The sequence below is a fragment of the Alligator sinensis genome, unplaced genomic scaffold (genome assembly GCF_000455745.1).
Source record: "Alligator sinensis unplaced genomic scaffold, ASM45574v1 scaffold651_1, whole genome shotgun sequence".
NCBI lineage: Eukaryota > Metazoa > Chordata > Crocodylia > Alligatoridae > Alligator > Alligator sinensis.
The window spans coordinates 987,923-1,011,170 of record NW_005842014.1 but is presented as its reverse complement, the minus strand read 5'-3'; the positions used below and the strand labels follow the sequence as shown (position 1 = coordinate 1,011,170).

At 41.8% G+C, this 23,248-nt stretch overlaps 2 protein-coding genes across 2 annotated transcripts in view; one reads left to right on the top strand and one right to left on the bottom strand.

Annotated features, from left to right (window-relative positions):
- SLA (Src like adaptor) overlaps positions 1–8,382 on the top strand; it is a 28,084-nt gene extending 19,702 nt beyond the window's left edge. Inside the window, exons 5-8 of the mRNA XM_006021981.3 lie at positions 1,039–1,142; positions 1,923–2,054; positions 3,755–3,887; positions 5,449–8,382. Coding sequence (XP_006022043.1) covers positions 1,039–1,142; positions 1,923–2,054; positions 3,755–3,887; positions 5,449–5,668 — 589 coding nt within the window. The 3' untranslated portion in view covers positions 5,669–8,382. The remainder of the gene's footprint in view (positions 1–1,038; positions 1,143–1,922; positions 2,055–3,754; positions 3,888–5,448) is intronic.
- TG (thyroglobulin) overlaps positions 1–23,248 on the bottom strand; it is a 209,880-nt gene that overhangs the window by 67,108 nt on the left and 119,524 nt on the right. Inside the window, exons 38-40 of the mRNA XM_006021995.3 lie at positions 22,366–22,459; positions 16,437–16,596; positions 9,281–9,480 (exon numbers count right to left, since the gene is read on the bottom strand). Coding sequence (XP_006022057.1) covers positions 9,281–9,480; positions 16,437–16,596; positions 22,366–22,459 — 454 coding nt within the window. The remainder of the gene's footprint in view (positions 1–9,280; positions 9,481–16,436; positions 16,597–22,365; positions 22,460–23,248) is intronic.

The following is a 23,248-nucleotide window of genomic DNA, read 5'->3' as shown; positions in this document are numbered from 1 at the left end:
TTTCCCTAAATACAAATCCAGTATTTGTTCAGACCAAAACAAAATATCAGTTTCAAATAACCCCAAACTCCAAAAAAAGTTCGGATTCAGTTCTGGGTCTAGACTTTTGTGGTTTGGGCTCTAACTTAAGGGACTGATAAAGAGATCCAGCTTACATAAAGTAGAGGTGGAACTCCCTCCTGCAAAAAGGTCAGCAGGGAACTTAAGTACTGTTTAAGCTCCATTTAAAACAAAGATGGTTCGGGTAGGATTTAAGCTCCTTGTGCTGACCTTCTGCACCCAGGGAATTTCACCCTGCGTGCAGGAAGGGAGAGATACTCTTGGAGATGAATAGATTTCTTACAGGAAACAGGTCTGCTGGAACAAAATGAGAATGCTAAAAATTGAGGAACAAGATTGTTAAAAAATGTAATCCCTGCAAATTAGAACCGAGATGGAAGGTCCTATGGCTTACAATTATAGGTCAGTCCCCATTACAGGCCAGCTCCTTCGTTGTGGCAAGTAACCTATTCTAGTATTTCAAACCAGGTGGAGGAGAAAATCAATAGGCTTGATTCTCTTCTCTCACCAGTAAAGCCCAGTGGAATTTGACTGATGAAAAGCCAATTTGGCTTCACACATCAAGATAATTGCATCTTTTTCCTTGGCTTAATAAATGTGGGTAATATGACTCACAAGTTTGAAAGCTCTAAATGTTTCAATCCAGTGATTTTTATTTCTCACTAGTAAAGTGCTAATGTTCAGTTCAAGCAAGCTTGAAGGATTTTGCTTTCCCTTATAACATTGAGCCTTGCTCCTTGTTCTCCTGTTGGTAGTCCTGCTGAAAGTAATGCATGAAATGGCATGAAAAAGGAGATTAGGATTTACTTCCTAAACTGAGGATACATGCCTGGAAATAGTTGAGGGACTGGTGAAGGCCATGGTGTTATTTTTGCCATCACTTTTATTGGCTAGTGCTGTAACTTCAAGGGCCACCTGCTGCTGTCTGCCTCACTTGTGTCATCCCCAAATGTGTTGTTTTTTTTTCTTTTTTCACAGCTGGTTATTTGAAGGGCTTGGAAGAGAGAAAGCAGAGGAACTCCTACAACTTCCCAACACCAAGTTCGGGTCTTTCATGATCAGGGAGAGTGAAACTCGGAAAGGTGAGAAAACATGACGTATTTTCTCCCATTTCAAGCCGAGGCGTTTCCTTTTGGTTGGCTTTTCTATGGCAATTTTCTCTTTTTTCACTTCACACATTTCAGTCTGGAAATTTAAACTATATATAATACAAGCACATACAAGCCAGCATGGATGTCTTTGAATTATCTACAAAACAAGCAATGCTGGAAACATCAGTAACACTAGGGTGGGAGAGTGCCACAATCATTGGCTCACATAAGCAGTATTAACACTATGGTAATACCCCAAAAATGTCAACTTCCATTCAAGCAGAGAGAAAGATACCGTTTTGCCTTAGCCTAAAAAGGATGACTAGAAATGGATGCAGAAAGAGCCTACAAATTCCTTCCTGCCACTTGCAGGTGACCAGCTAAAACCCTAAAGCATTAATCTTGATTTTAATTGTTGTTTTAATGCAGGACTACAAATATTACAAGCATGTTAAGGGCAATAAAGACAATCCTGTCTTCCTCAGGGCCCATGAAAGGAGGGGAGAAAAGGATGACAGTGCCTATTGCATTGTATCATGAGAAAGATATTAATGGGCTTATAGCTATAATCACAGGCCCCAGAGACCCTATGCTTCTTCTGTCTATATTTAAGATACTTACATGGAGAGAGTTTCTTAAGTTCTCCATCCCCCAAAAGCCCCCTCTAAACACGGTACCATACTTTGGAGATCGTCTGACTTTGATCAGCATCTAGAACATTTTCCTTAGTTTGTGGCTTCTTGACATCATTCAGTTTTCCTGTTTCCCCAGGATTATATTCCCTGTCAATCCGACACGTGCAAGTGAAACATTACAGAATATTCCGCATGCCAAACAACTGGTATTACATCTCTCCACGGCAAACCTTTCAGTGCCTTGAGGACCTTGTGAATCACTATTCAGGTAAGACCACCGAGACTATCAGCAATTGCAGAATTGTAATATGCCTTGCAAGCAATGCTAAACTCCTGTACAGCACCTACCTTGGGGTCCTGCCGATTCCAATCCCCTTAGCCGCTTACTGCTGGATCTACATCAATGCAACTAAAAGCAGAACGCACCCCAAGAGTATAGCCATTATGCACTAAATTCCCATTGCCACGCCAAAGTGACTATGTTGGTTGCAACGGATTCATATTGGTTCAACTCAGGTCAGAAAGCAGACTCGTATCAAGTGCAACTGTTAACTAACTGCTGCAGTTATGGCATCTGAAAATGAGAATGGTTTAAAATGAAAGAGGAAGGAGGATTGAAATAAACTGATCTCGCAATGTTTGTAAAAAACAATGGTTCTAGTGTTTCAATTAACAGTAATTCAATCATTGAAAGGGTGTAAAGCCACAGTATTTGCATAATTTGGGCAGATTGAAAGACTGAGAGTTGGCCAAAAAGTATTCTTAGACCTAAAGTACAGTTGAGTGTTTAATAACATACATGTAGAAGTAGTAATGAATAACAAGGAAACTTTTTAATCAGTATTATGGAAGGAGTGATAACTTAGGATAATAAAATTTTCCTCTATTATTTTTTAGTTAGTTGAGAAGTTTCTCTTCTTTGTTAAGAAAATATTTGAATTAAGGGCTTAAAATGATCAACATCATTCAGGTGTCATACACTGTAAACTTTTGCCCCCGCGAGGAGATGCAGAAACTCATAATGAAATAAGATTGCATGGAATAAGAGAGCAGCTGGCAATTCTACAGTGATTTTCACTCTTCTAGTATTAAAGCAGCCAAATGGTTGCTCTGATTTTTGCACTGGAATCTGTACAAGCATCCATATTTTGAGAAAGGCAAATTAATATTTATGCTTCATTTAGGTATGGTACACACTAGCCACCTGATTTTCCATTGCCTTATCTCTAGCATAGTCATGCGCCACAGTGCAAAGTGACAGCATAATGCTGCTCAGTCAGAAGAGCTGCATGAAATGGTGCACAGGCCTCACTTGGCCTTAAACTCTGAGCTGAATTTTGCGCAGTGGTATCACTAAGGGAAACAGTGGTCTCAGCTGCAAATCAAAACCAAGAGAGATGCAGCAATGTGAAAACTGCGGTGAGAGGAGAATCAGGCTCACGGATAACTGGAGGCATGTTAAAGTAAAAGGTCCACATATGAAGAAGCAAACCACCTAATGCCATTTGCTGTAATGCCCCCAGGGCACTAAACAGTGCCCCAATGCACAGTGTGCAAGTGTCCACCCCAAACATATACCGAAGGATGGATCCAAAAGCAAGGAGCAGTGGCAGAGTGGCACTCTCCTTTCAGACCACATGGCAGGAGTGTGCCCAGGAAACCACCCACCCCACCGGGAGAGGGTGCTGAAAATGGGAGAGAATTCGTCCCTGTTTCAGGGACTTAACAGAAGTTCCCAGCAGCTGTGTCCAGAGCACGGTCTACCTGTCCCAGGGGAGGGGGATTGAGAGAGGGTGGGCAGCCGCCGCAGCAGCACCAGTTGCTGTTCCCACAGCCCCTTTTACAAAACCCTGGATCCTCCCAGGCCCACCTCAATAATGTTCAGTGGAGAAACTACCAGCTGGAAAAGGAGAAAAAGGATAGGGCAGCGCTGCATAAAAACTCATCCTGTGTTGTTTCTCTTTTCAGAGGTGGCCGATGGGCTTTGCTGCATCCTTACCACACCCTGCCTCACACAGTGCGCGAACAACAGCGGCGCGAGGACCCAGGCAGATCCTGTGATCATGCGGAACAAAAACTTCAGCTGGAGGAACGTGCACAGGTATCACACGCTATGTGCAAAGGCAACGTCTGCCTGTTTGTTTTCAGTGCGTGTTAAAGTGAAATGCATTTGCAGCTGTAGCAAATGATAAGCAACCTTTCACTTCTGAAGTCAGCGTTAAGGATGAAGGCTGATGAGAGCCTTTGAATGTGGGAATTGGGTATGCTACTCTCTCCTCCGATTTTGAAAAATCTCAGTGTAAATGTTCAACCAAAGCAAATTTGGGGGAATAACACCACGGGTTTTTACTGGAAGGTAAGGGCTACTATGGGTGACATATGACAAGTAAAATAAAGTCTGCTAAAGGACCCCACCAGTCGCACACACAAAGACACACGCAGTTTACAGAAGCTGACATCCAGGGCTGCTATGTATAGGAAAGGACCCACACAAACTGAAAACCTCCACCTTGCCCAAATTGTGACGGCCCATCTCCTTAACAACACAGGTCACTGTGAGCATATTCCCATTTCTATACTGCTTCCCGTTCATACAGATCCCACTTTGAAGTCCTTGGGATTTATGAGTGTCCCTGGAGAATGATGGTCAGGTATCAGGAGAGGCCTAGTTTGGAAAGAAGATGAATGGGGAACAGATTGGGCACTTTTACACATGCTCCAGCGGTGGGGAGGGGGCGCTTTAATTAGAGTGGCTTCGAGAGCTGCTCTAATTAAAGCACTGCAACGTCTCGTGTATCATCTTCCCTCCGCTTCAAAATGGCAGTGGGGGTACTTGAACTAAAGCGCCTTTGATGAACTTTAGTGCAAGCACCCCCTCTGCCATTTTGAAGCCTGGGGACACTGACTCAGACGATTAACTGAGTCTGCTCCAATGCGCTGTAATTACAGCAGATAATTACAGCGCATCGGAGCAGCCTCCGTGCTCATATACAGGCACCCATTATTACCAGGAAAAAATAAGCCTCTCGTCATGGAAAGCTGGCCTCTCTATGTGCACTAAAAATCTCTTTCCTACACCTCTGTCCACCTGCTTCAATCACTTATTGCTACCTGTGTACAGCTAGGTCCACTTCCTTGAGCGACTAACTATCCCTCCACGGACAGATCATCACAAAACAGTTGCTTTCCACCAGAATACAGATATTATCAATCATGGGGGTGGATTTTTTTTTTTTTTTTTTTTACAGAAGCCAGAGACAGAAATTTTCTCAGCTCCTTAGACAAAAAGGAGCTAATTTCCACAGGAAATAAGAGTAATCAGTGAAATAATCACTTTCAAAAATAACAAGCACACCTCATTTCTTCAGCTTAGCTTTGCCCCAGCAAACTACTCACTACCCATCTATAAAACACACTAATGTACTTGCACGTGCAAGTAATGAGAGAAAGAGAGAGAACACAGTGGTTAGCTTATTTTTCAATACGCCGGAGATGCTCAGATACTGCCAGGATAAGGCATGTTTAAGTACAGAGATAAGAGAAACAGAACTTTTTACAGCAAGGTATGAGCCAACCGCTGTTTCTTTTATATCATAAACTAACGCACTAATAAACCCAGTGTAAATACATGAAACGTTAAACAGTTTGTTGTTCTTTTAAAGGCTACAGATGAATAATGAAGAAAGTGAAAGCACTCTGGAGATGGACGATTCCTGCCTCAGCTTCGGCCTCAGGGAAAGCATTGCCTCTTATCTGTCCCTAGCAGGAGAAGACAACTCCTCTTTCAGAGACAACAGAAAGAAGAAAACCCAGTCTCTCATATACACAGGGAACAAACGCAAAAATAACTTCCACTTCCCAGCTCTGTTTTATGACGACTGAACCTGAGACTGAATCAGTCCACAAAAAAAGAACTGAGATGTTAAACCAGGCCAAGATGTTTGCACAGCCCAGCTCCCTTCCACAGCTCACAGATGTGAGCAAACTGCCTGGTGATCAAAGGGGACATTTCAAGGGAAGCAACGCTAACTTCATAATGCTGGGTTTGGTTTTGCACGATCTGTGTTTTGAATGTTAACCAGAGACCTTGTACAAGGCACCAGCTCAGCCACTGCATGTGTACATACTAAGGGATGCACCTTCGATCATAATCTGCTCACAAAGAAATTGAAGTGGAGACAGAGACTCTACATAAACTTTAAAAATGACTACGTGAACAGATGACTCTAATAAAAGTGAAATCCGTCACTGTACCAAGGTTCAGCACAAGGTTTGGTGCTACTTATAGACCCATTTGCATCCTCCGAGTAGGCCTTGTACTGGCACCATTCACAGAAGCAAACAGTGCCTAGCATGGTTACACACCAAAATGGTTCTTCTTGATTATGTAGGTCGGCTGTATCTGGCCCACCGGCACGAAGCAAGGATGGGACATGCAATTCAGCACCTTTCCTGCCTTTCTGGAAGATTGATGGCAATAAGAAAACTGGATACAAAGTTACTTCTATTTCCACCTTCATGGCATCAGAAGTCCGGGACTTAAGAAATTAAAAGCCTGCTGGTGTTTAGCTTCCTCTCAAAATCTCTTGGTCTCCCTGATTCTGAACTTCACTAATGCAAATTTCTCCTTCTTTGGGGAGAGGGGAGAATTAGAAACTGTTTTCTGGTAGTTTTTAACCCAGCTGCTGACAATACCAATACATCACAAAGGAATCACAAGCTTGAGTCTAAATTTGGGAGTTTCTTCTGAGTGAGTTAATTGGCTTCAAGGTGGATCCACAGGTGTAACAGAGTAGAGTTCAGCTGCTCAGGATAAATGTACCTACTAGGAAGGTAACATTTTTTAATTGAAATATAAAGTATGGTCAGATTAAGGCTTACCTACTGCAGTAGGCATCAAGTTGTATAGGTATTCAGATCTTAACCTATTCCCTCGAAAGCTGCAAATATTTATGCATTGTATTTATAGTTTTTTTAGCATGTAGATCTATCTGTTGCAACATGTTCAAAGCAGACTTTTCTGACCTTCTTGTCTAAAAAAGATGCATAAAATAGCAAAGAGCTATGTAAACCCATCCTAGTAACTTGCAGACTGGGCCATCTTATCTTTCACGGATAAGACTATCTCCTATGTCTTTAAAACATGCATTTTTTTTTAATGTTTATAAATGAGATGACAATTGAGTCCTTCCAGTCTGCTTTGCTACTCCCTTCTGCTCTAAGCAGTCCTTCACATCCAAAGATGCAAAATGATATCAAGAATGATTCATTTTGCTTTGGTAGTGTTTTATATCTGCTTTGCATGGGTCTCGGTGACCACCTGAGCTAAAGCAGTAGAGATCAGCTCCTTTTCATATATCTTCTGTACATGCCTCCTAGCACAAATCTGGCTATGCCTGTCATTAGGTCTTGCAGAATATCAGCTACACTAGTGCTAAAAGTTCACCGTGACTCATGCAAACAGTTCGTAGCTTGTTTTAGCACATTAGGGAACATTAACATATGAATGTAATTTACTTACAAACATTGACCATCACAGAAGGGAAGGAACTTAGGAACTCTAGTTGTTTGTACAGTTTAATATATTACTACTGTTCAGTGTTAATGTTATTAAGGTGTCCAAGTCTTAATCAAAGAAATATATATGTAAAGCATTACAATTTTCTAAATGATGTCTTTGTTTTTTTTCATTATAATCAGCCTTTTGGCTAAATTCAGGTGCAGAGCTAAATTTTACATGAACTTGGTAGGGTCTTTGCTAAGCAGAGGGGTTAAGATACAGGTATTATAATGCTCAGTCTCAGGATCAGACTACTAGAACCTACAAAATCTCATCATACGACTATCATTTGAGAAAGAAAGGAGAAAAATCCTAACAAGATCATATTGACAGCATTTTAGTATTTACTCTGCAGCTTGAGCACCACTCTCATTCTGATCAGAGAGACTAATGACATTTTTAATTAAGACTTGTTGGCTTGGGCCATCACTTAGGACCACTGCCCTACCGATCAGAGTTTTGTATCAAGGACTGAGGTTAACAACTAAGGTTTCAGCTAGGCCTTACCTACATTTTTCAGAAGCATGCAAGACCTATTTTCAAAAAGAAGCCTCCACTTTTAAGGTGCCTAGAAAGTCAATGACCCCTAATCTACGCCATAGCTGCACTGTTTTAATGAAAGATTGGGTATTAACCAATTTAGTTAGACCAGCACCAAATTCTATATAGATGCTCTTAATTTGGTTCAAGTCAGATCACTGCAATTTAGTTTAACTCTATTCCTTACCATGTTAGTCTCGATTGATATAAACGAGGTTCAAATACAACGTGTCCACACAGATTTTTGCGCCGGCTTAAGTCAGTCAAATTCCAAAGCAATTTCAAGTTAAATATCTTACAGAGTAGATATACATACGTGAACTTTTTTCTTGGGTACAGCTTTCATGACTGAAAAAGCTTTAGGAAATTAACACTTCTCCATTTATCAGGATGTAAAAGTGTAATTTAGCGCTTAACAAAGACCCAAAATGAGGCATACAAAACTGATGCATAATGAAAAATTAAATTACTTGAAGCGACTTAGTCTTTACATCTGACATGACTAATTTTCTATAATAAAAGTAGAAAGACACAATTATGTAGAATTTTGTGACTAAACGAAGGAGCAATCCTCAAAACTGAAGTCTGGTTGAGGGGGATGAGCAAAATACTCAATTCTGCATTACTAAGTGAAAAAGATGCAACACAGTTCATGCTTAGGCCACTGGCCTTTCTGCCCTTTGCTTACTTGACCATTTGCTAGTGCAATCATTCATTTTACAAGAAAAACTATAGTAATTACATATACAAATAACACACTGTTCCGAGTTTAAATCATCATTACATCTCTAAACATTAACATGAAGGTGAGATGGTTGGGGACCACTCTTTTGCTGTATAATGCTACACGACATATGATCACAGAACAAAAATAGGAACTGTAAGCACATGGACTTGAAACTTATTTTTAAAATCAAAATTGTATGTGTCATGGGACTGGATAAATAATTTAGCAACTCTGGATCCTTCATATAGACCAGCTATTTAGCTGACTAGCTTTACAGCTAAAACTGCTGAACAATGGTTATACTTGTAGAATGGAAACTAACCTGTTGTACCTATACATTACGAAAGTGATCTATTTATAAAACCCACGAAAAACCACAATGATGAGAATGAAAATCTGAGTTTGATTTAATCAGTCACTTCAGAAAATGTCATAACCTGTTTGTAAGGAGCCTAGGCTCTTTGGAGCCCAGCTAAAATTTCTTGGTGCTACTGTGAAATCAGTAACGCTAACCATACTTACTTTAGCAGGGCCAATGCTTGCATAAAATGAAGCCAACATGCACATTCCATGACATCCCCCAAATGTATTCATGGGTATGTTATCCTTTCATTAGTATGTCTTTGACTGGTACCTGACTAATGAAATAAAGAAGAATGGGACTCACCATCAACACTGCTCTCTCAAAAAGATTTGAATCTACAGATTTTGCAAGTAGGTGGATGCTGGTAACGTCTGCTCCGCTCCTATCAGCCGCTATTGAAATCTGACGTGGATCTCCTCCAAAGCTAGCAATGTTCTTCTTCACCCATCTCAGAGCTGCCACCTGATCCAAAAGGCCCCAGTTGCCAGTTGCTACCTGAGAACCTGTTAAAAAAGAATTGGGAAAATGGCATTTATTCATGTGCAAGCAAATGTGACATCAATTTTCTTCTTCTTTCATGTGGCTAAAGGTCTATAAATGCTGCACTTATTTTTAATTTGCCCTGAAATCTGGCCATGACACAGAAAAGGGTCAATTTAAGTGGCAGGACATTGTCTGTAATATCTCTTTCCACTGTCAGGTCTAAATAGAAATGATACCAGAACTCAAGAGTCAAGAGCTTCTCAGACTTGTCACTAGATAGAGATTTCCCCTTGGAGCCTCCTCCATTTTACAAGTTAAAGCTTGGGGACTCTATTGAGACATATTAACATCCCTTGAGATTTTTTCCATTGCCAGAATAGCAGCCCTAGCAACTAAAATCTTTATCTGCCCAACAGATCTAGTATGGGTAATTACCATACATGCTTTTGCCTGCCCTGACCTGGAGATAACTCAGCTACGGCAGTGGTTCTCAACCTCATTAGACTTCACTTGTTTTTTTAACGCTGGAAAAATTATAGAGCAATTCTTTTGTTACAGAGAACTCAGAAAAACCACAACCGGTCAGAAATGTTTCTGACACTTATGGATGCCTGTTTGAAAACCTCTGGGTTTATCTTCTGAATAGGTACTTGGTCCTACACAGGAGAATCCCAAGAAGGTATTAACTTAGGATACGTGTAAATTATTGTGCCAGGCAGTGCCATGCTGCTTTACGCATGCTGTCTCCAAAACTGGAAATAGTATTAGTTCAGCAGTTTGTTCCAGACACAGCACTAAATAAACATGGCTACTCTACTTGTGGTTTCCAACTAGATGGAATAGGACAAATCAAGACCCACTCAACTGTAGAGAGTCATTAGACAAGTAGAGTGAGCAGGACAGAAGGCAGATAAGAAGTCAAGGAGGCAGTGCAGGTGAGCAAAGTCATGGATGCTACCAGAAACCCTAAGTATGGTTTGAATTGGAATGGGAAGATATGGGGCATGGATATTATAACAACAAAACTAATGGTGCAGCGTTACCAAAGACTAATGGTGCACTTTTAAGAGTCTGCTACAGGCTGCTACCATTTTTTTCCCTGTTCAGATGCAGTCTAGTACAGAGAGGAAACACTGTGCTCTCAGGAGGAGATCTGATTTTTGTTTTGTTCAATTCCCTTATTCTGGAATAAAATAATTTTGATATAATCCTTACATAAAGTCATAACAGACAAAAACAGAGGGGCGTCTCTGCTACATCCTTCCAACTATTTAATTGGTTCAGTAAAAAAATATTAACCACAAAAATCCTTGCCTCTGGCATTTTTCCTGGATATCACAGCTACAGTATCATCCTAACTCTACCAAAACAGACAAAAAGTCAGTGAAGATGATGAAAAAATGGGAGTATAAACTAGGAACAATAACAACTGCTTAGGTCTTCTGTCGTGCTTATCACCAGAATGTAAAACACTATGCAATGGAGGTCTTCATCATGAATTACATTTTAAAGATGGGGAATCTGAATTATAGGGTGGTTGGCCTGCTGCCCATGATCACCCAAGCAGGTCACTGGGAATGAAACTTTGGTCTTCCATGTTCCAGTCCAACGGTCTAAAGATCACACATAAGAGAACTGAGGTCTGTGAGGTGCATTGAGAGTATCACCGCGTAGTTTAGCAGTAAAGTTAAGGTAAGGAAACTGGGTAAAAAACTTTTCCCATTAAAATTAATAGGAGCTTCACCATTCATTTCAATGGGCCCAGAACTTCAAACATTCTTTGACAACCTGCTGGAGATGGTTGGAAATAGCCAGGCTAACAACGCGCTGCAAAAACAGCAGCATATAGATGGACATCATGATAATATTAGCAATGCATTCCAATACATTCCCAGATAAAGTTAATGAAAATATAAGAATCACCAGTTTAAACAAAACTAATAAAAGTAATCGTTCTTCTAGCTGCAGAGATTTGCCAAAGAAAGAGGTTTCTGTTTAGCAATAATATTAATGTCAGCGTCGTTCTACAAATGGAAAAATCATAAACATTAAAAGATTTTCATTTTGTATTTAGGACTTTCCTGTTTCAGTTAAAGTCACAAAGCTCTACCAAGTTTTATTTTAAAACTTAAACATTACAGTAATCATTCAGAATCTTGCAACAAGTGCCACTAACAACTCTTGTACCTCCCAGCACTACTTTCATAACATAAGAAAAGCAGCTGAGCTAAACATTCCAGAAATGATTCTGCTGGCTATAGATTGGGGCCAAGATTTTCTACTGTGGGTGCTAATGTTTTGTTCCTAAAGCAATATTTAGGTATCTAAATAAGTAACTCAAGCTTCAAAAATGCTGAGCATCTGCACTTCTCATTGAAGATGTACTCTAAAGCACACCTACTTACATCCTTCTGTTAGATGATCTTCCAGATATACTCCCCACACCCCATTCTGCTCCTTATATGCCAAAGACAAAACACCTTGGATTCCTTTATACACTTACAGTCCTCTAACCTACCCCCCTCTCATGCATCACCCCTGAGTTTGGCCCAAACTGAGGTTTGACACGACGATGTGGATTACATGACTCCCCACTCTTATGCAATGGAAAAAAATTGAGAACACATGCCCCAGGTTCAGCCACCACTAACCAAACAACAGATGATTTCGCAACAGTGCCTTGTGAATAATCTGATATTTCAACTGAGGGGTGGTATTGGTTTTAGTTTCCAATGACAAATTCTAAGTAGCAAAATTAGAATTTGAAGCAATAGAAGCAAAAACAAGCAATTTGCAGCACCTGTCAAAAGGAAGAACAAATAACCATTTGTTGCTCTGCCTCCAATTTACAATGAGCCATTTATATTTATCCACCTATCTTAGCAATCTTCACATTTAAGAAAAGAAGAGGGTTTTTCATAGTAGATGGAACAGCCATAATTAGCAATGTTTTTCAAACTGTTGCTTCTGCTGCCAAGGCCAAAATAGTGCATCTTTAAAATACCAACAAAAACACAGAGGGGAATGAACTGATAATGGGATAAGTAAGCTTTCAATTGTGTTGATGGCTCAACTTCAGTCTAAGACATTACAAGACTAGAAACTTTCATCCTGTAATAACTGCCCAGAACAGTTCAGTCCTTGTTACCAAGGACTAAATGGACACAGTGACTATGACTTCTTGCCTTTAGAAACAACCTATTTGAACCGGGTTGAGAGAGAGAGGCAGAGGAAAGCTTCACTGCCTCTTGTTTCTGTTGAACCAGTTCTGCAAATGGAAATCTTCAGTTCCCAGTGTTGTCACACCAGTACTAGATTCAGTCACCTATCTTAAATAGAACAGCTTATTTTTAAAAATTGCTGCAAGCCTCGTGAGGGCTCTGCTAAGGAAGTGAAATCCATGTTGATGAATTATCCACAGAGATCAACCATGCCACCAGTCCAATGGAAAGCAAAACTACAGAGAAAGTACAACCAACTTTTCTCTTTTGGCAAGAAGCGGAAGGTTGCAAAACATAGTTAACGACCTTCAGCGAGGCGAGATTTGTGCACTGACATTTACAGTAGTCAGACATGCGTCCACTGGGAATTTTTCAATTGCCTGGGTGATGGCCTTGGATATAAATCGCATGAACAATCTGTTTTGAGACAAAGAAGACATTCCTGAGGACCACAAAAAGACACAGTAATTACATTAGACACAGGCACTTGCATTAGTCATTAAGGGCAAGATTTAAAAAGACATTTAGATGTCTAAATGCCCAAATAGGAATTAGGTACCTAATAACTTTTTGTACCTGGCCATGGCTGTGATCCTAGGAAATGCTTACAAATGTTCTTAGCTTTAAGCATGTGAGTAATCCTGCTCCATGGGAATTCAAGTTAAGTGCATACATAAATGTTTATGAGATGAATGCCTGAAAATCTGATACTGTTTTCATTTAAAGCAGTAGCCAAGTTCACTTTGACTTTGCTGGATACCAGCCCGAGTCCTGTGGAAATCTGCGTTTCATATCTTCCCATATTTCTGGTCATAGGCACATAAAATTTGGTCCCAAATTTAGGATTAATGTAATGGATTTCAAGAAAACCTAACAACAAGCAGGCTAGTTGGTTTTAAAGTAATATTCTAATGGAAAACTAATATTTTAGGAAGCCAACACTCCCCATAGTGCTGTTTGTACCCTTGCAGCACTGTACTATTGCAGTGGAACCTAAACACTGAATTAGCTAGGAAGAACCTATTAATAAAAGTTGATTTGGTCAGTCTATTTTCAATGTCAAACTGAAAACACATCATGCAAAAAAAAAAAATTTCAATTTGTTCAGTTTTAACAACTAAGGTATCATTTGTGTCATAAAAGAAGAAATTCATCTTTTGTCTTATTTTGCCTATATCCTTAGTCACCTACGCACACAGCAGTGGCCTTTCAATATGTGCAGGAAACCAGGTGTTTTCTACACAAACCACCCACAGCACATGCAGAGCCATGACCCACCTAGCTCCTCAGCAGCTCTGCCACATAAGAGAATCAAGGACAACTGCAGATCTGGCAGTGGAAAAGAAAGGAGGGCATTTTTTTCTCACGTAAAAACAATGAGCTGTAACCCATTCATTTCCAGATTTTCTATGTATGACAAACAAACATCAATGGGACGCAACAATTTGCTTTCTGTGGGCAAATAACTTGATACAGCTCGTAGGACTGGGCTTTAGTTTGTGGGCTGACGGCCTTTATACGGTATTCATACTTCTACATTTAATCAGAAACGAAGAGGTAAAATCTGTATCCCATTATAATCAATTGCAAAACTCCAGCTGACTTCAGCATGGCCAGGAGTTCAGCTGAGGAAAGTCTCGAGGTCCCTGGAATGGGAAACCTAACAGAAGGTTTTACTTGGGTTTAGTATATGCTCTGGGTGAACATTTGCATGGTATCAGGACAAGCTCAGGAATCCTTAGCTGTAATGTCCTGTTGCTACAATATACAGCAATGGCCCCTAGAAGATCTCCACTGTGCTATGGAAAGACAATGAGTAACTAATAAAATGGCAAAAGTTCTACTTGCAATGAATGTGTGAAATCTTCCCTAGAATTACACCTCTTAAGACAAGGAGTTTGATACCTGAGTCAATGCCATACAGCGTTGGCCTGCACTGAGGATGTCACTGGAGCGGGGAGAGGGAAGGGAAGTGCTCAGGGACATCCCACTGCTCCCCGACATACAGAAGTGGCTCAGGGGCAGCAGGCTGTCTGGTGCAGTTGGCCTGCTCTAAAGGCTGATGTGGAGCATGGACCCTTCAGAGCAACATGGGTCCCCAGGTGTAAGCAGAGGGAGCATTTCCTGTGTCTTTTCAAATACAGAATCTGCAGCTGGTTGGGGCTCTGTGTGAACTGTGCAAAGGAGCAGAGAGAGGTTCATGCATCTTCCCTCCCAACACACCTGCACATGGTGCTGTCGCTGTCTGTCCTTACATGGCCACCTGCAGCCCCAACAGAGGGAATATTTCAGACCCTGCTGTCTAGGCAGTGGGTTCCTCCCCATGTAGAGGCCTGAGTTCAAACCCCAACTGAGTTCAAACCCCAAGCACACATGAGCTTGGAGCACTTCATATTCCCTAGATGAGGCCTGACCATACCACAGGCATTACCCATGCAATATTGAGCCCAGCTAGCAGTTTCCACTCAGGAAGAGACCTAGGTGAGGCAAATGGGGTTGAAGGAGGTTAGTGGGAGATGTGTGGGCAGTGCTACATAATGGAAACTTGCACAATATATATCCACTCTGTGCCTGGCTATAGCCAGAGCTAAGTATCACTTTCAGAAGCATCCAGTTTACAGAAAAATAAAAGTTATGATCTTTTCCCTAGATACAGATATTACTAACTTTATACCTAAGTGAAAAAAGGAGTCCACGGTGCCTGTTGCTGTAGTCAATAATTAAAAACAGGCATTGCTGGAAATGAACTCCAAACCAAACCTGATGCCTTGGAAAGGAAATGCCAGGTGACAACTGCAGCTGCAAGTCCAAAGCTTGCAAACCTCAGCCAGTGTCAATGAAAACACAAGCCACAACCCCTAAGACCATAGGAAGGATCCCACGGCAAGATACAAAGGCCTTAATTACAGGCAGGAAAAGAGCAATTCCCTGCTCAGATCTTCCTTGGGTAGGCTAATAAAGCACTGAGGTTCAGTATGAAGATCTAGAAATAGAAGACTCCATAAGCAAAGCAGATCAGACTGATGAGTGCAATATGAAACACAAGACATTACACTTTGGAGTAGGTCAGCCTGAGTGCTGAACTGTACATAGGTTTAGGGAGTTTAAATCGGGCAAAAAAAATCGCCAGCCCAATCTAACTGAGTTCACCTAAGGAGGTGCATTATAAGGCTCATGCTAACCTGTGCCTGGTTGACCTGAACACATGTACACACATTCAGAGTGCAGCTTTGGGGCTGGGAAAGTCCAGCCACTTGTCCCAGCTCCTGGGCTGTGACTTTCCTACCACCCCCACCCTGACCAGGCTATTGTTAGCCATCCCACCCCCAGGAGGGCTTTAGCTCTTCGATACATGTGACTGTACAAATGGATCCATCATTTTATCTGAAATGAAAATCAAGCTGCTGTTCTGTGAAATCTTCACTGGAGTCTTTCAAGCGGAGTCCAGGTAAGCATCGGGCAGGGATAATTTAGGAGTAACTTTCCTGCACTCATGCAGGGCCAGATGACCCCAAGGTCCATTCCAAGCCTATGACTCCTGGGGTGGACCAGTTGTTTTTCCTCCCTTTGGCACAAGTTGCTCCCCACTTTGAATCAAGTTTGCCAGCATCCCTGAAATGCATTTTACGGACAGTTCTTCAAAGCTATAGGTTTAATGGAAAAGAGAACACCCCCCACCCCCATGCCATAGCATGCCATTTGGTTTGTTGCATTTTCTCCCTACATTCAGGGGTTCACAGCAGGACGTGACTTACCGGTGCTAAGAAACCCAAAAACGCCGACACGGTAACTTGCAATGACAACGACGACATCACTGACTGCAGCTAAGTATGATCCATCTATAGCTGCATTTCCTTTCTCGGTGCCATCACTCCCACCGTTGTGGAAAAACAGCAGTACAGATGTGTTTCTGACCTGAAATAATCATAAACATGTTAATACAACAACGAGCCTGCCCAAGGATGATACTATCTACTACTCCCTAGGCCATAATCTCCTTTGGATCTCTGCTGAGAGCCTGGTTATCTTCTCTGTTAAAACAATCAGAGCAATTCAAAATGGTCTAGAAGGGATTATGATGATGAGAGGAGAGTTGGCAACCTGGCAGGAGCTCACACATATAATATATGTGATTCCAGGGAAATTCTGGCAAGAGGTAGCTCACTGCTGGGTGTGCTGACTGGTCATCACTTCCCAGAATGGACTGAGCAATGTTTAAGGAAATCCTGTCTCTAGACTTTCTTGGATTTACACTGTACAGGTGGTAACTCTCCATAAAACCATCCCCTTCCACACCACCTATTCGATCATATTACTCCCACTGGCTGTTTAATGGACCAGAGCTAGCCTTCTCTTTGCTGGAAATTGCTACTTGCCTATTTATTTAATAGGCACATTGTAGTCAAGTCACAGTATCAAGCAAAAGCATTATTGTGTCTCCTGGGACTCTGCTAAGAAATTCCCTTCCCTTCTCTCTGCAAACCCTGCCCTGGAGCCCACTGACATTGTCCACAGAAGGGCTGGTGGCCTACATATCAAAGCACATTTGGGGTTTGGTTTCACCTGGAGCTCAATGGCACTGGGCTTTGTTGTTGTTATTTTCTAGACAGGGCTAACAAAAAGGATGATCCCATTTGCATTGGCAAATGATACAGCTGGGCATCTGTCCTAGCAAATGTGTTACTGTCCTCCATGCAAGAAGACAGGCATCTGTTCCCAGCTGTCTGCAGAAGCACAAGTCAGGAGCTATGAATGGGAAATTGCTCTCAGGTGCCTCTAAATTTTCAGGGATGAGCCTGATTTTTGCACTTAAAATGTATTCCCCCTTCCCTCCAGTGCTGGAGGGAAAAATTGGTCCAGATACTTGTTACTGCCAGCAAACTATCATCAAATGTTCCTGCAAGCTGTGCTTCTTTAACCTGGATGCAAGGAAATGCATGATTTTCTGTGGACATTCTGCTTCTGCAGAAAAAAGTGCCAAAATCGAGAGTGTTGTGCCATTCATTTCCTGGCAAAAAAAGAAGAGAGGGCACAGGATGACAAAAAGAGAGAAGCTGAGAGCCTGTTTGAAAATGCAGTCTGAGGCACAGCACCTTGCTGACTCATGTTAACTTATATGGTGTTATTAAAGACTGGGAGAAATCAAGTTTATCATCACAACAGCTGGTCATGTTAACCTTGAGGGTATGTCTAACAGTGCACAGTCCTGCAGAGTACACATATGTGAGGCTAAACGAGCAGGGTGCTGTGTTGAAATATTTCTCCAGTTAATGTGACAAAAATCCAACAGCCCCAGTTCACACCGACCCTGCAGTGGTGTTTTGACGTCGAGTTATTTAACCTGACTCCATGTTCTAGCAATGAGCAGCCTTAAGAGGGCAGGACACAGGTGGGAATTAGCAAGAGAGGGTAGAGCAGAGGCTGCAGCAACAGCTGTACTCAGTCAAGTGGGATGACTTAGTCCTCTGAACTTATGAGTAAAAGAACAGTCCCCACATACTCTTTTACCCCTCTGACGTCTAGTGTCAATGAAGTGACAGATGACCCAGTTTGGTTGATTTGGTTGATTTGTACATGAATTCAGATTCCTCAAAAGCACAGGAAAGCATTTGGGCGATGACCCTAACCAGAACAAAACCACTAAGTCTTAGGGCCAGAAGTAAAAATGGTATTTAAGTTCCTAAAACCTCTTCAGTGTCAATGGGCAATTAGATGTTTACATGGGACTTGGGTGCCTTATAACCTTTTCAGATCTGGCCTTGATTGCTTTCAGCTACAGTTGATGAACTGAAGCAATCCATAAACCTCACCCCATCACTTTTGGTGTTAATCACCTGAAAAACATGCTGTCATTTTTCTTTTAGTATCTTAAATGAACTATTGCATCCAACATGCGAGATGGATCTTATTGCCCATGTAACAGCACTGGCATCCAGTGAATGCCATACTATGGCAATGACTATAATTTTTCAATCAGTGGATTTATCATTTCCCCTCGCTCTCTACCTTGAATTCTCAGCTATATTCACTTAAGGGCTACGTACAGACATTCAAAAAGCCTGAGGAGGAATTGATCTAACTTATGCAGTTTTCTGTAAGCGGCGTAGTTTAGACCAATAGTGAACAGAGCAGACGTTCACCTTTTAGCGGAGCGGGGAGGGAGGAAATCTTAGACAGGGCTCCACCATTTTTAAACCAGACTGTGTGCGCCAAACTTCTGTTCTGTTGTGGGTACAGACCAGTTTCTGATCACTTATACCAGTAAAAGTGAAATGTCTATGCCTGGCCAAGAAGTACAGGCTGAACAAGTACAAACTGCACATATTAGAGCTAAGCAAAGAGAGGATCTGAAGCATTCAGATTCTTTTCACTGACGCTAACAAATGTCGATAGGGTCAAATTTTGATCTTGGCTTAAAATCTCAACTCCACTGAAGTCAATGATGACACTAGCATAACAGAGTTGAATCTGGAGGCAGGACAGGAGGCAATAGAGTAAATGTTACCGCTAGCTGGAAAACTGGGCCAGCAAGTTCCTTACACACAAATGCTAGCACCAGCCATGACTGCCTTGTGGCTACTGGCCAATGCAGTGTTTTAACAGGTTTGTTTTATATTTAGGACTGAAGGGCACAGAGTCAAACTGTGATTTGTAAAATATGTAGAGAGACATCCATCTGGGACAAGGCTACCACAGCTCCTACTGGCTCAGCTGGTCAGAAGGAAGAATTGTGGTAAGCCCAGCAGAGTTGCTGCCGACTACAGGACCACAGGAGGCTTGTGTTAACCATGAAAGGCATGTGAGTACACACACACACGCATTAGCTGGGGTCCTCCCTACCTGGTTACATCCTTTTTTCACTATATGGCCACCAGCTGGCAGTTTCAGTGGCCTGTTGTGTACACAACCCCTTTATTGCTCCTGATTTGGGTACTGCACACTGCAGGACTGGGCCCAAAATGAAAGCCAAATCTTAAAAAAGAAGTCAAGAGAAGGAGAGAGGCCTCCCAGAAGTATTACACGAGCAGGTTCTTTGCAGAGATGGGGCTAAGCAAATCCCAGGCTTGCAAATTCTTGAACTTTGGACAAGTTTGGAGCTAGATTAAAACTGAGCACAGATTAAGAGGAATCAAACCCAAAGCCCTGGACCAGAACACATTGGAATTTCAGGGACTTTACAGTGTGACTGCAGAGCTGGGCTCTACAGACACAACTTGGGTACTAACACTGATGAGTGGCCGAATACAACCACGAGGACTATCACTAGTTTCCTGCATCTACCACCAGCACCTAACCATTGTGCTAGGGCTAAGCAATAATCCCACTGGTTTTGTGGAAACAAGAAAAATAAGAATTTCTGAAAGGTCCTCTCGGATTCAGCACCAGTTTCCACTGCCCTGTCCATGCCAGTGCAAGACACTTCAGTGGTAGGTGGGCAGGCTCATTTCAACTCCTACAGAGCCAACCAGTGTCCACCCTGGACCAGTACTGCATGGAGGTATAAACCACAGTGACTGCACAGCAGGGATGGAAACGAGAAGGAGACTCTCTCAAATCTTTATTTAGTGCCACTCCCTTTGCAGTTGAATTCTCTGCAAATCAAGCTGAAACCCAGCCCTTCCCTGCTAGTCTGGCAGGTGGGGGTGGTTACTGATGGAAAAAGTAACTCAGAAACACTCAGCTGAGGTGGAGGCTTATGTACTGCATGTCACTGAAGAACCAAAAGGAGGTGATGTCATTCTGTTTTCTCCGGACTGGATCTTTAAATATAGGAGCCCCTTTTTGGGGCAGTTTGGTTCAGATATTACTATGTTTTAGCATGAGTATTATTATACTATTATTTGGTTCAGATATTACTATGTTATAGCATGAGCTTGCGTTCTCTGCCACTTCCGAGGACTTTATACCCAACATTGGTTTGTTGCTTTTTCTTCCTCTAGACTGAAAATGTGGGTAATAGTTCTTTGCAGGTGGATTAACGTAACACTATTTACCATGATAAGGAACAAGAAAGTTCTGTCCCTGTGGTAGATTGAGGGTCTTGCAGACGCTAACGACAAGACGGCTGCCCACGCTTATGTCTGAGACAAAGTGGGAAACTTCACAGCAGCGGGGAACACAGATGGCGGCACAGTTGAACACAGTCATCATTTATGACTACACAGAGAAGTGATGTAGCCCAGTAAACGCACACAAAATTGTTTTACTTAAAAAAACACCCTCATGCATTGCTGCCTCCAACTGCAGTGAAAATAGGGAGCTTGAGTCATCTCACACTGGATTTCCACACAAGAAAACAGGAAAATTAAGCCCACGGTTAAGGAAAAAAAAACAATAGTTTGGAAAATAATTCTTTCAAACAAGCATCTTCTCTCCTTAATGCAACACTCCGCCAGGAAAAATGACCTAACGGTTTTTATCAGGGGTGACTTTGCACAGAAAATAGATGATAATCTGGTGTTGCAGAAAGCAGATAGGTTGCGGGCCAGGCTAAAAATATACATGAGCTTATGCACAGGGAGGCACAAACAGTTTTGAATATAAAAATAGATTCTTGTATGGCAGATACTTTCTTATATCAGGATGTAAATCCAAGCCCCCCTTCCAGGTTAATCCATCATAACCAATACACTTATAATACCAAGCCCAACATGGAGACTTACTTTTACCTTTTATAAGGACACACACAACATTTTCAGCTGTCAACTTGTCTTCGTGCAGCCATGTCATGCTCATTTTTAAATAGAGCCATTTTTGTGGGCTGGGGCATAAATTTAGCACTGCTTGCTACTCTTATTCCATACCAGGCCTCCCACAGATGTTAACAGGAGGTTCATACATAGATCAAAGGAAAAATATGGCCCATACATAGTAACTAAACTGTTGGTTCTCATCATCAAGATGCATCATGTTGCATGCAATATCCTCCAATGGGTAAACAGTCTCACCTTTAGTGACACCATACATTTTCTTTCTCTCTCTCCCTCTCCTCATCTCATCCCTATCTCCGGTATTCCCTCCTCTTCCCCCTTCAGTCCTTTGCATTTCCTACTCTGCGGACACAGGGTAGAAACAGACTTTGTGGCAGGACAAACAGCTAAGTCCTGGGACAGAGCAGATCCCATTGAGATGTCCTGGAACAAAGCCCAAAATTGGCTGCCACAAAAGATGTGATATTAGTTTGTCCCTGGACACTGCAAAAGGCATCTGGAGGCCTGTTCCCAGCAGTATGGTGGGGCAGGGGACCCCAGCATCTGACAAGCCACTGCCTCCCCCACCAATACTGGCTACTTTTCACCCCAGGACACATGTCTGTAAGTGCAGAACAGGGAACCCCATTGGGGACCAGGCACCCAGGGCCTCTGTCCATAGGATGAGGCTCCTGAAATCCAGGGTGACAGGGGCATAATCCTACAGGACAACAGCCCCAAGCAACCTCTGTACCTGCTAATCAATTGGGAACAGCTGTTCTGGAGCGTATCCAGCATAGCTGATCCCACAATAAAAATGACCTATGTCTGAAACAACTCATGACACCCTAGTGAACAGCCTTCTGGCAGCAGAAGCAGGGGTTAAGCAGCTTATGGCTGCAGGGCATTGTCACCTTATGTGATATGGCAGTGAAAAATACTTTCAAATCAAACAACAGTTTGTTACACGTTGTTCCAGTCAACCAATACTTACAGTGTCGGCAGGAACAAACACATCCAGGTATAAGCAATCTTCACTGACAATAGATGCCTGAACAGCTCCATCCCCAGGTTGCCAACAAGCAGCTCTAAAGACAGAGATTGTTTTGATTATGGCTGGAAAACCTGAATTACTTTTGCACAGGTTGCATTTCAGTCCCTGTTGAGCTTGAAATTTAAAGGCAATTTTTACACTTCTCTAGGACTTCTGCATCTGTGGGTCCAAAACACACCCCTACCACTTGTATAAAAATATTCTGAGGCAGATGAAGAATATATTAGAGATGCAGATTTAAAACAGTACAAAATAAAATAAATAGCTATCTATTTTTGTTGATGCTCTAACAAGTCACTGACAATATGATATATATCCCAGCAGTATTAAAGAATTTAGCCAGCTACCTCCATGTCTTCTCCATCACATGAAACATGTTCTCTCCGAGATCCCTATGAAACAGACTTCTTCCGTTTGCGAAAACATCGACACCTGGATACTAATGTCAGATTGATGCGAGACCCAGGTACTAGGCAGACAAGGTTCTTTGGACAAATCTGATATCTTTCATTAGACCAACTTAAATAGTTGGAAAAAAAATTTAGCAAACTTTCAGGTTTAAAAACCCTTCGTCAGTACTGAAATGCATCCACATTGCACTGCTTAACATTATGGAAAATCCTTAAAAAAAATCAATAGGGAAGGAACCAATAACATTCTACAGAAACAACTCTACATTTTACAGTCCACTAAGATTTTAGTGATCTCTGTTTCTACCAGTATATCATCTTATAGAATCCGGCTCTGGCGATATAATTCCCTGATCATTTTTTTTAAGGCTAGTTCAAAATTGACCCTCTTTTAATACACTCTACAGGATTTT